This window comes from Podarcis tiliguerta (assembly GCF_965153285.1).
Source record: "Podarcis tiliguerta genome assembly, chromosome: 3".
Classification (NCBI taxonomy): Eukaryota; Metazoa; Chordata; class Lepidosauria; order Squamata; family Lacertidae; genus Podarcis; species Podarcis tiliguerta.
Window position 1 is genome coordinate 23,952,572 of NC_139536.1, and position 12,460 is coordinate 23,965,031.

Here is a 12,460-nt window from a genome sequence, read left to right on the forward strand (position 1 = left end):
GCACAAAAAAGATGCCTGATACAGGGATTGGTCCGTACATGATCCTACTGCTATAAAAGCAGTGAGTGTCTAGCTAGGTATCTATTTGTACTGAGAGCTCCCCATGTGGTTAGGCTCTCAAGAAACTACAGCAGGGAGACTGAATTACCAGTCATGTTTAGTTAATGGTGGGGTTACTGTTACTCCACCCCATATTGATGACTTTAGCCAGAAAGTTAAAAGTGCTACATATCTTCTCAGCAGCAATAATAGTGCCAGGGCAAAATAAGCCAGCTATGTATCTTGTGCCAGTTTAACAGGAGCTCCATTGGACCTAAGCAAACCATCTGACATAAGCAGCTTGAGTGCAAGAGAAGATGAATAGGGCCATAGACAAGAGCATAATGTCATCTTGAGTAGCAGTTGTTCATTTAAAGGGGTTTGTTCAGTAGGAATACAACTAGGATTATTCTGTAGACCTATTCATCCAATTCATCTCAGGTCAGACAGGAAACTTTATATCCACCACTGCGAGTTGCAGCATGGAAGAAAGCATGCAGTAAATAATGTATATATTCATATGAGCCATTTCCTTCTTCCCAATGATGCTAGACATAAGAGTAGTGTTTATGTACTGTTTACACCTTGTAAATACTTCCATCACACAACAATCACAGTGCTTAGATACTTTATTAGTTTCTCATTCATAGACCACAAAATACATTTTTGTCATTAAAATGAGTTGATCTTGGGATGTAATTTATTGCAATAGGCAAAACATTCCTAATATATTACACACACCCCTTGGCTCAAGCTTGAATCAAGATCAGGCTACTGTGAAAGATTTATCTACCGTGTTTCTCTCAAGGTCTGTGAAATGGTCCCTATGGAAAAAATTTGAGTTAAATGTACTTGCAGAGTTACTGACAAGGGGAATAATTCAGCAGGAATTTCCTCTGCAGAGACCCCGTTGAAATTAACAGGATCAGTGCAAAAATACCAAAGATGAGAGATCTATCAATGACTATTCTTCCTGGTAACAGAAACAGTATCTCTGAACGCTGGGTCCCTGGAGCAACCTACCACATTCATGCTCTGCTTATGGTTCTTAAAACATCCAGATTGTGGCTAAAATAACAATACAATGGCCTTCCTAATAGGGCAATAGACTCTCAGAGCAACTTACAAAAGCTTCTCACAATACAATTCAAGTATAGTATGAGAAACATAAATACCATGGAATTTAATCTGGACTAATTCTGCAATCCTATATAAATCCAGTGGGACTAACCTCTGAATAAACAAGTGTAAGATTAGTGTTAGTTAGCTTACTTTAGTAATGAGTAAGTCTGAATAATCGTACACATGCCTCTTCAGGCTGGTTTTTTTAAAAAAAGTTACAACAAATAGGGGTGGGGGGAAGATGATTATAAATTATGTGTTCAGACATCGAAATGTTGCCAATTGGCCTTACTCCCAGGTAAGTCTGGATTCAGCAAATGATGCTAAGATAATTCAAGTAGCGTGTTTTGCCCTCATCCTTGCTTTGTCTTTACTAGTGTCAGCCTTTGACTATCCTGTACACCATCATGACCAACACTTCCCACTGAGGACTTCTTAAGTTAAGGAAGGAGAGCCAAGCAGGCACTAGACACTAGCTCTTTCTGCACTCAGTTGCAATTCAGTACAAGTAGAATTTTATCAAAAGGAGGAGAGTGTTAGTTTCTGTTTCTCACTGAGCAGCTGCTGGGAGTCACAGGACTCTGTTTACATTCCAGAGACCTTGCAGTCTCACGGGAAAGGGAGACGGGTCCTCAACCTAATCTTCCTGAAAAGTTAAAATAGCTGCATCGATACACACTGCTTCACAGGCTGTTAACTTAAGTCCACATCTGCAATGGATGTTCCCCACAGAAATAAAGAAGGTCAGAAAAACAGTTTCACTGTCAAAGCAGCAGCATCACCATTTTTTAAAAAGAAGGCAATAATGAAAGCAAGTGTTACCTTAACAATAGAGTTGAAATCTTCCTGCAGAGTAGTATGCTTATACACAATTCAGATGGCTGCAGCAACTTTAATACACTAGAAAGGACAATTAATTCTCAGTCTATACAAACATTTGTGTGATTGCAAGCTTCCAAACTGATTGCTTCTCCATGAACATTCAAAATCAGAAATATGTGTTAAGTCAGCCTACTGTATTTTAAATTTCTGAACAGTAATCTCATGCAGCTTATAGTAAAAGAAAGGAAAAAGAAAAGAGGAATTCCAAGCCCCAGATCTTTAGTGCTGAATGGGATTAAGAGACAACTGAGGTACTACGCCTCTGAAATGGGGTGCAAGCAGAGGGCAAAGCCAAGCTGACTATGTAACAGCATCAAAGCTGTTCCATTCCCCTTCCATCCCTCAGCTATGCCAGCCTGAACTGGTATACTGACAGAGAACACCCACACCACCTACCCTGGCTGGCATGAGCTAGCAGGACTTGGGATGTAGTGGTAGATATGCCATACCATGCTACCTTATCATTTTGGATTGCTCTGCCCATCATGTAGGTGAATTGCCATAGTAGAGCACTAAAAGTGTTTGCATTCTCTCTTATGCTTGGGTTCAATTTCTCTCCATATCAACAGATAAAATTCAGCAATATATTCCTGCTACTAAATGTACAGGCTAGTACTGATTTACTATTACCAAAGCAGCTTTGCTTTGCTTGTTCATTACTCTTGTCAGCAGTTGGTATAGAATAATATAGGAGACCGAACATACTAATCCTTTTCTCCTTGCATTTTCAAACACATTGAATGGAGAACAGCAAATACTAGTTCAGTTTAAGGGGGAAATCAAGGGCATGTGGTTCCTTTAACAAGATGGGCCACACTCAGTGGTATCTGCAAGCAGAAGGCCAGCTTCAATTCTGGAAGCACCAAGTTACAGCTATCTCAGAAAACAAGGCTGGGGAAAATCTTAGAGGAGATCCATGGTCAGTAAGAACAGGCATTACTAGGCTGGATCAGCAGGAAACCTATGAGGCCCTTTGGGCTAAGCCACACGAGCCTGCCCTACATGCAGTCTCAACTGTGGGTTAGGTAAAGATGCATCTGTGCCAAAAGTGGGTTTGCAAGCGCCTGCAAAGCCCAGTGCACAGCCAACCTTTTGCAAGCCCCAATAATAAGCATGGCGCTTGAACCACACAGCCAAAAACGGGTCATCTGACATCATGAGGTCAGGTGACTGACAGATGGCCAACCCCACCCACCTCACAAAGTGGATCTATTATGTGTCTCTGTGTTGCAGAGATAAGGATATAGCCTGGTAGCTAGATCATTCCCCACCCCTGGACTGGACAGAGGAATGTTCCAATTCAGTGTAAACATGGCTTTATATGTTCAAATGTTATTCCAAGTAACAGAATTTGTGTATTGCTTAGTAATTTCTGACAGTAACCTTTTCGGTAAAGATCTGCATAAAGCCCAGCTTCATTGGACACACGCCTGGTTGACCCACCACCATGTGCTCGGCAACTCGGTTTCTCCAACTGAACCTGATGAATCCCTTTTGTATGACTGGGTTCCACTAGGAGGTAACTCTGTATATTGGCCGCTAATGTTCTGAGTGGAACAGAATCGAGACTGTGTGTTGTGTATGTGCCCCACTTCAGACATGAATCAAACTCGGATGAATGTGCACTTCACTCAAAGAAAAAGAAAGTGAGTGGGGAAAATGTTTAAATACTGTCTCACCTCAAGGCCTTGATGAAAGCTCTCCCAAAGGTCTGCATGCCATCTCCCACTGGCCTCAAAGGGTGACTATGTTACCCTTCAGAAGATAACAACAGCATCATTCTTTCACCATTGGGCAACATTAAATTACTTTTTAAAAAGTTGCAGTCAATACTGTGTTTTTAAACCAACATAATGAACCAACACAAAGTCAAAACAAAGCATCGTTGCAGTATAATGATTTAACCAAATGAATAGAATAAAGTATTTTCTAATATGTTATACACAGCTGATTTTTTTCACTTTTAAAGAATAAGTTGTGAAGGCTAAATATTAGCTTTCGTGATTTATTGGGAACGTTGAGGTTCTGATCAAGTATCAATCTAAGTCGGGTTTTTGTTTTGTTTTATCAAAGCTAAGGTTAATACATTTTGTTAAGATACCAATTAACTGGAAGCCAAGTGTTAAGAGTAGAATATAGACATCTATATATGCTTTCATACCTCGATTTATTGCTTTTCTTCATTTTTTTAAAACTTTGCTTGTAGACTTTGGACCCAGTGTAGGAACTGCTTAAGTTAAAAAGTCCCAAACTGCACCAGACTGGTAAAAAAAGTTTCTATTCAGCCCTCAGCACAGAAGAACACAGACCGTATTAATGAATGTAAATTTACTGACTGTGATCATCCTTGACATTAAACAGCACTGTTTCAGAATTTTACAATTTTATCTGTTATTTTAACAAGCAAAAAAAGATTTACATGTTCCATTTTTGTTAAGTTTTTCTAGTGCACAACAAAATCAAATCTAAAGTGATTGTGTAATGTACAGAAATCTGTCATTTAAAACAATATGCACACTGCGGATTTTAATATAGCCTTTCATTTTATGTTTTTGATAACATCACCAGTTGTAATTATACAATAGGTCAAATGCTTAGCCATGTACTACACGTAGTTATTACATGCTAGAAATTTAAACACCAAGGTCAAGCTGAGTAACAGAAACAGTAATTAAAAATTTAAACAAAGTCCATAAACTTCTGTTCATTTGTAATTTTTTTCTTTTTCTTAAATTAACACCCACAGTTTCTTTTATCCATTACATTTTGTGCATTGCTTATATTTCCCCACATGATACAGAATAATTGCCCCTTTGAAGTAAGAAGCATCTTGATGAATTTATTCTTACCACATGTAAGTGCATTTGAAACCAGAGTTCACAAGATTTAGAACAAACAAATACATGTTACTGAAACAAATCAAGATGTGTTTCCAAAAAAAGAGCTGCACACAACTTAATTGTGCATATTAAGTTAAAGCTTGACCTATTCTTATGATATCTTTCTTTTAACTTTTAGTGTGCAGATGCCAAGGTCCACAAAGAACAGGCTTCAAAAGGATATTCTTGAAAGTGTCCAAGGAGTCACAGGTCTTTAGGATATTTTTAAAAAATATATGGCTTTTACCAACTTGGTGCATAAGGGCTGCTGGAAAAATATGGAATATCAAGCACTCTGTTATTTTCTTTGCCTTCTTTAATGCTTTATAGGCAATTCTTAGTCCAGCCATTTCAAATGGTCTTAAGGTAAAAAGGATGTATCCCAGTTACTGAATTTAAAGAATAAGCCTCTTTAATAGTATCTGCCACCTGGCGGCCCAGGCCATCTCTGGCCCCGCCCAGGTGGCGGAAGAGGTGGTGCACCGGGTCCACTGGGAAAGCTGTATAAAAGGATAAAATCATAATTGTTGTTTCTTCCCTTCTCAAAAGAGTTACTTTTTAAAAACAACAGGCTTAAAACCCTACATTACAATTTGGGAGTATGCTTCCAACATGCATATTTAGAAAGCTTCCAGTGTGGTTAAATATTATGCTAACAATAAGTTCCGATTTTTTAAGTCTCTACTGAATACTGCCTTGTTCTGAATACTTTGAATACTCTCTACTCTCTACTGCCTCGTTCTGAATACTTAACCTTCCTTAAGTTTTAAACACTGTTACATAAAATTCTTTTAAGTGTAAAGTAAAATGAGCTAAAAAAGGGAGTGGGAAAGGAATCTTACCTGCTTGGAGGTGGGAAACGGCCTCGTGGCCATGGCGGCATCCCTCTGCCTCTGGGGGGAGGAGGAGGTATTCCTCTGAAGCCCATTGGTCCAGGTGGTGGGGGAGGGGGAGGTGGGGGAGGAAGCTCAAAACTGCAGAGACAGACCCAACTGACCATCATCATATGACTACTAACCCAGTTATATATCATGTAACTATTAGTTTTGTTTTCCCAGCTTCAAACAGGCATTTTCTTTAAATAATAATAAAAACATACTGTATTTCTCTGTCTATAAGACGCCCCAGTGTATAAGACGCCTCCTATTTAAGAAAATGGGGGGAGATGGCCCCTGCGTATAAGAGCCCCCTCCCCATTTTGGACATTTTTAAGGGAAAAAACCTAGTCTTATACACAGAAAAATATGGTGATTTTTATTAGAATTTGCTCATTCAGTTTACATTCTGCCATTCCTCCCAAAGGAGCCCAGGACAGCAATCATATCGATAATAAAACATGTTTTTTAATCTAAAAATTGTGCTTTCAGAGTTGCCAGGAATAGTTGCCTGTTTTAAAAGATTTTCTCCAAATTTCAGGTGAGTGTGGGTTCACAATGAATAAAAATTTTATATATACATACACACACACACATATATATATATATATGGGGGGGGGGGGAGAGGTAATTTCTCCTTGTATGTACAGGAGTGCTTGATCTAACTCAGTAGCTCTCAGTCCTAGACTTTCACTGTCTGATTAGCATCAGCTATCATGAGGTATATTTTACAACCCCAAATCTTTCCAAAGAAGCACTCCTGATATTGAGTCACATACAACCTTTCGGTTGCATAACTTAGATTCCAAAAAAACATCAATTGCAGTGTCATCTCCTCAGTGGAAAATCCCCAAAACTGATCTCCAGCTCTTGAAACTTTTTTTTTCTTTGTGGACACTCACACAACCAATTCTATGGAATTTGACAAGAAAACAGGGTCTTGTGAATTTTGCTTGCAGAAAGCCCCAAATTCTGCAATTAATGCAAATTGCATATATAAAACATATGGCTAGGTGAATCAACCCCCAAGCACAGCCCTAACTAACCCAAAACTACAGTCACTGTTTTAAAATATATTTGCAGTTAACTTCAATACTAACCATGGTGGGGGTGGCAGAAAAGGCACTCTCATCATTCCTCTCCGAGGCAGAGATGGCGAGAAGAGAGGTCCGCCTCGTCCTCCTCTTCGCCCTCTTACATCTGAATATGGGCGCATTCTTCCCATTCCACGTCTACAAAAACAAGAACTTTTCAGCACCAATCTAAAAGCATGAGCAACTCAGCAAATCTTAATAAAAAGGTAAAAGTCCAGGTTTGCAAATGTACAAACTCCTGAAAAAGAGCTTGCAGCCATTTTGGTCCTTTCCGGTCCCTTTTGCTCCTAAGCCATGTGTGAGGTAAGTCAAGGTCTGGCTTAGCTGATCTTCTGAACACAAGCTGATGATTAAGTTCTAACCACGTTCATGGTTACAGTTCAACATATGAAGCTGCCTTATTCCATAACCAAGGGTCAGGAATAAGAGGGGCTACGGTCCAGTGACACCTGGATGACCCCATTTTGGCTACACCCTGAATGGCAGTCACATTCCGGAGTTTCAGAAAGAGCCTTTCCCAGCCCTACTTGGAAATGCTGGAGGTTGGGCCTGTGACCATTTGCAAGCAAGTGCAACACTCATTTTAGTAGGGGAAACGTACCTGCATGCACATCCCTTTAAGCATGCAAAACCATCACAATTTGAATTGCAACTGTGTATTAAAGCTTTACCAGTTAGGAAGTTTGCACCCTGGAGTTAATGTGTACAACATTATACAATAAGTAAATAATGTACATTAGGTAAAAAATTGAAAGATTACCTTATCGGCCCAAAGCCATTCAGTGATCTGCCTCGCATTTTTCCTCTAGTATAGCCTCTGCCACCTCGGCCTCTTCCCCGACCTCTTGGACCTCTGAGCATAACGAAGGAGGACATATGAAATTCTGACCACTTTTTTTTTGTTCTAAGAACCACAGTCCAATTACTATGGCTAGAGGTGCCAACAGGTCCACACTGTATGTAGATTAGGCCCTCTGTCCCACCCATAAAAGAGAACACAAATTTGCATCAAACTTGCAGGTATTTTGTGTCATATGGAAAGCTGTATCCTCCTTTAGCAAGGGTCAAAAATAACCTGTGGGCCACACAGAACTAACTAACAACACGGATGAAGTTCTTTGCAGAATTGCATTTCCATACTAGAAGTCTTAACCCACTGAATTTGTGATTTCCCCATAGCTGTGGCACATGAGCCTGCTCTCCCTCCCTAAACCATGCACAGAAGCAGAGTTTCATTGGCTGTCAACCTAGGGTTGCCATATGTCCGGAATTTCCCAAACATACTGTATATGGAAGTATGGCAGCCCATGTTGGCAGTGCAGTTTCCCCATAAAACTAGCTCAAAAACAGCTCACAAATTTGCCCCCCACCCTCCCCAAAAAGAAAAAAGCTCAACAACTTTTCTTTCCAGATAATCAGTTCAAAATATGGCAACCCTATGTCACTCAAAATCTTTCATCAATTGATCTTACCTGGTAATGCTGCATTGTGCCTAGTACCAGTCATGCTCAGAGTAGATCCACTGACAGTAATAGTCAGAGTTAACTTCAGTGAATTAATTTCTATTGGTATACTCAAAGTAAAATTTAGTTGGATACAACCCACTATGTTAGTACATGACCTAGGGCACTTAGTTTCAGATTACAGACAGTGGTGCTCTGCAAGACGAATGCCTCGCAAGACGGAAAACCCGCAAGACGAAAGGGTTTTCCGTCTGCAGACGCAAGACGAATTTCCCTATGGGCTTGCTTCGCAAGACGAAAAATGACGAAAATTTTCGGGTTGTTTTTTTTTGCTCCAAAACCACTTATTTTGAATCGCTAAGCTGCTAAAAGCATTTTAGCAGCAAAACCGCTAATCCCCCCCTTAAAAAGCCGTTTTTAGCCCTTAAAATGTCAATAGCGCTAATAGCGCTACTCCGTCAATGGGCTTGCTTCGCAAGACGAAAAAACCGCAAGACGAAAAGACCCGCGGAACGGATTCTTTTCGTCTTGCGAGGCACCACTGTATATGTAAAAATATACACAAACCCAGGTTGACAGGGGGGCTTGACTGCTTACAATCCCAGTACATATGTACTTGCAACTCAGGATTACACAATGAAGCTGATGAACATGAAAATATACATATATGTTAAGGTGGTATTCAACCAAATTTATTCAGAGTAGACCCACTCTGAATGAACACAACCAAGTTATTTCCATGAATTTTATTAGAACTACTCTAAGAAAAACTTAGATCAATACCACCCTTCATGTTGCCATAAGACCCTTTGTAGTTTTTATAAAACATTTGTCGTTGTTTAAATATGACATTTAACAACAGCAGCAACTTAGGAATTATGTCTCACCTTTTTTTTGTTTCAGTCACTTGTATGTTTTCTGGAGCAGATTCAGGCTGATCCATTAGGTCTTCAGCTCCTTCTTCCATCTATTAGAAATACTGGAAGGGAAAATAAAGTCATGTTTCAACATAAAAGTTTAAGAATCAAATTTCCCCTAATGTAATTTTGGAGGTTTCCAGCAGAGTCTGTTAAAAATAGTTACCAACAATGATACACCATCTTATTGATACAAAGAGAAATATCAAAGCAAGTCTTCTAATCTTACCCAAGTCTGTGCCTTGTACCATACGATGCAACTATGAATACAGTTTCAAAACGAAGATGTCACAAATAGGCAAATGCAAGGCTGCTGGGCCAACAGCAGGGGTGGGGAACTGCATCCAGCCAGCCAGAGGGCCAGCCCTCCACAGGCCACTTTAATTGGTGAGCACCCCTGCCCACCTATCAATCACAGTACATTGTATGATGTCAGGTGATTCTATCTGTAGATTCAATCAGATCTTCCCTTGCAGCCACAGCTTGAAAACAACTGCAGTGCAGACAAGCAACACGGCTCTGGTTTTTTCTTGTAAAGGAAGAATCAGGAAAACAAACATCGCAACATCTGCTACTTGAACTTTCCTAAATCTGACATCATACACGACCTCAGATACAAGAAAGGTGGATGTGACTGGCCTGGTCAACCCTGAGGCTTGGAAGACGTAATGAGACATGAGCCACTTTACATTAGCCAACAGGAAAATTCCACCACCACTCTCAGTGAACACATGGAAAGGTACTGTGTAGGCACTACTATCGGTAACACAGAATCAGAGAACAATAGTCCCCTATCAGAGAAGAGGGGAACATGAACCACACACCTCTCTTTTAAGAAATTATTCTTTGCGTTCTATTAAGTATTGCTCAAAGATTGCATGTGTTATGAAACTGACTAGAACAGTAGCAGTACAAGAGGGTAGGAAGGTGGAAAATGGAGTTTACTCATTATACATTAAAACAATAAAGCTTTATGTTTTGTTCAAGACACTTTAAAGGTATTTTGTTGTTGTTTAGCAAAGTTTAAAACAGATTAAATTTCTTGTTCTTAAGAATATAGCAGAAGAAATGGGCTTGCAGGGTTCCTATTAGCAGAGGTCGGCACTTTTGGTTACCCTAAAATTTTCCACTCCAGTGGTCAGTACAAGAATTCTCTAACCAAGAACAAGTTTGTGGTTTCCTCATCCCTCAGCATCCCTTTTTTTTTTTTTTTGGTGCCATTTATTTTCAATTAAAAGTCTGACATTTCTAAGCTAATCTGGAAGCCTTTTTTCAGCTGAAGAGCTGGCCAAAGGGTTTTAAATAAACTATGTTACATATTTTGCTGTATTTTATATTATATGACCTTTTTTGTATAACTTGCTGTAAACCTCTGACTGATGTTTCAAACTAATCCCCCCCCCCATCAGTCTGGCTCTGGTGATCTATTGTTTATAAGGCGGATATTTTAGTTCTAAAAAGGTTTGCTGTAGATCTCTTAGGTGAGAGTCCCTGTCTGTAGAGTTGGAACAGATGCGGCTGTAACGTAGGGCCTGGCTATATACAATGGATGGGATGGTAGCTAGAAGTAATAATAATAATAATAATAATAATAATAATAATAATAATTTTTATTTATACCCCGCCCTCCCCAGCCATGGCCGGGCTCAGAGCGGCTTACAAGCAATAATAAAAACAAGATAGATAATTACAACTTAAAAACAAAAGTAAAATACAACATGAAAATAATGTAACATTAAAATATTAAAATGTAGCCTCATCGCAGGAGGAGAAGGAAAAGAAAAAAAAAAAAAAGAGAGAGAGGGAGGGAGGGAATCAAATTGGCTCCAAGCCAAAGGCCAGGCGGAACAACTCTGTCTTACAGGCCCTGCGGAAAGAAATCAGATCCTGCAGGGCCCTGGTCTCATGAGGCAGAGCGTTCCACCAGGCCGGAGCCAGAGCTGAAAAGGCCCTGGCTCTGGTTGAAGCCAATCTAACTTCCTTAGGGCCTGGGACCACTAGGGTGTTGTTATTTATGGACCTTGAGGCTCTCCGTGGGGCATACCAGGAGAGGCGGTCCCGTAGGTACGAGGGTCCTAGGCCGTGAAGGGCTTTAAAGGTCAAAAGCAGCACCTTAAATCTGACCCTGTACACCACCGGGAGCCAGTGCAGCTTGAAAAGCACTGGGTGAATATGCTCCCATGGCAGAGACCCCGTGAGGAGCCTCGCTGCAGCATTCTGTACTCGCTGGAGTTTCTGGGACAGCTTCAAGGGCAGCCCTGCGTAGAGCGAATTACAGTAGTCAAGCCTGGAGATGACCGTCGCATGGATCACTGTGGCCAGGTCGGGGCGGGAAAGGTAAGGGACCAACTGCTTGATGCGGCGAAGGTGGAAAAATGTCGCCTTGGCTGTTGCTGTAACTTGTGCCTCCATGGAAAGGGAGGCGTCAAGGATTACACCCAAACTCTTAACGGAAGGCAATGGCACTAACTGGGCCCCCGCAAGAGAAGGGAGTTGGTCCCTCATCCCCTTGCCATCCCGACCCAGCCATAGGACCTCTGTCTTCGAAGGATTTAGTTTCAGTCGGCTCCCACGAAACCATCCAGCCACGGCTTCCAAACATCTGGTCAGTGTGTTCGGGGCAGAGTCGGTGTGGCCATCCATCAACAGATAGAGCTGAGTGTCATCAGCATATTGGTGACAGCCCAGCCCAAAGCTCCGGATAATCTGGGCAAGGGGGCGCATAAAGATGTTAAAAAGCATCGGGGAGAGAATTGCGCCCTGCGGCACTCCACACACCAAGGAGTGGCGCGACGACATTTCCCTCCCTAGTGTCACCCTCTGTCCCCGACCAGAGTAGTGTCCAAAAATTCTGGCCGGTTCTCCTGAGGGAAAAGACGCAGCAGGATCAGGCCTTTTATGCCTGACCCAGCGAGGCGACGGTTATACAATATATGCTCCAGGCGCGCGGAGGAGAAAACGAGGACGGAGCAGAAGCCGCGGAGCGAGGGAGGACTTACCCGGCTCGACGCTTTGCCAAACGGCTGACAGAAACAACGTCGCGGCCGCGCCGAAAGGGGTGGGAGGAGAAAGCCGCCTCTCCTCCTCTCGTCTCTCTCGGGTTCAGCCCACAAACAAAACGCTTTTCAAAATGGCGCCTCGGCAAAGTCTCAGGAGAGGGACCGAGCCGCGAAGCCACGCCCCCCACCA

At 41.4% G+C, this 12,460-nt stretch overlaps 1 protein-coding gene across 5 annotated transcripts; it reads right to left on the reverse strand.

Moving 5' to 3' along the window:
• Positions 1–650: 650 nt before the first annotated feature.
• LOC310674192 (uncharacterized protein) lies at positions 651–12,451 on the reverse strand. Of its 5 annotated transcripts, XR_014509422.1 has the most exons (8): positions 12,271–12,451; positions 9,242–9,333; positions 7,652–7,744; positions 6,898–7,029; positions 5,765–5,896; positions 3,723–5,422; positions 1,984–2,061; positions 651–863 (listed from the first exon to the last, which is right to left on the reverse strand). XR_014509422.1 is itself a non-coding variant. In XM_083433218.1 (6 exons), the coding sequence occupies exons 2-6, from the start codon at positions 9,319–9,321 to the stop codon at positions 3,789–3,791; spliced, it is 447 nt and encodes a 148-aa protein (XP_083289344.1). In that variant the 5' UTR covers positions 9,322–9,333; positions 12,271–12,450; the 3' UTR covers positions 1,627–3,788. The 5 variants fall into 5 exon arrangements, 1 of the variants encoding a protein (XP_083289344.1); XR_014509423.1 differs by having other exon boundaries at positions 1,984–5,422; XR_014509424.1 differs by having other exon boundaries at positions 651–2,061; positions 3,723–5,613; positions 5,655–5,896.
• Between the last annotated feature and the right edge of the window lie 9 nt (positions 12,452–12,460).

Bases quoted from the DNA above. Each gene is read 5' to 3' on its own strand.
- LOC310674192 (XM_083433218.1), bottom strand. From the start codon at position 9,321: ATGGAAGAAGGAGCTGAAGACCTAATGGATCAGCCTGAATCTGCTCCA. The intron at 7,030-7,651 runs GTAATCTTTCAA...TTGTTTTTGTAG, and splicing joins AATGGCTTTGGGCCGATAAG to ACGTGGAATGGGAAGAATGC. The intron at 5,897-6,897 runs GTTAGTATTGAA...CTGTCTCTGCAG, and splicing joins TTTCTGCCACCCCCACCATG to TTTTGAGCTTCCTCCCCCAC.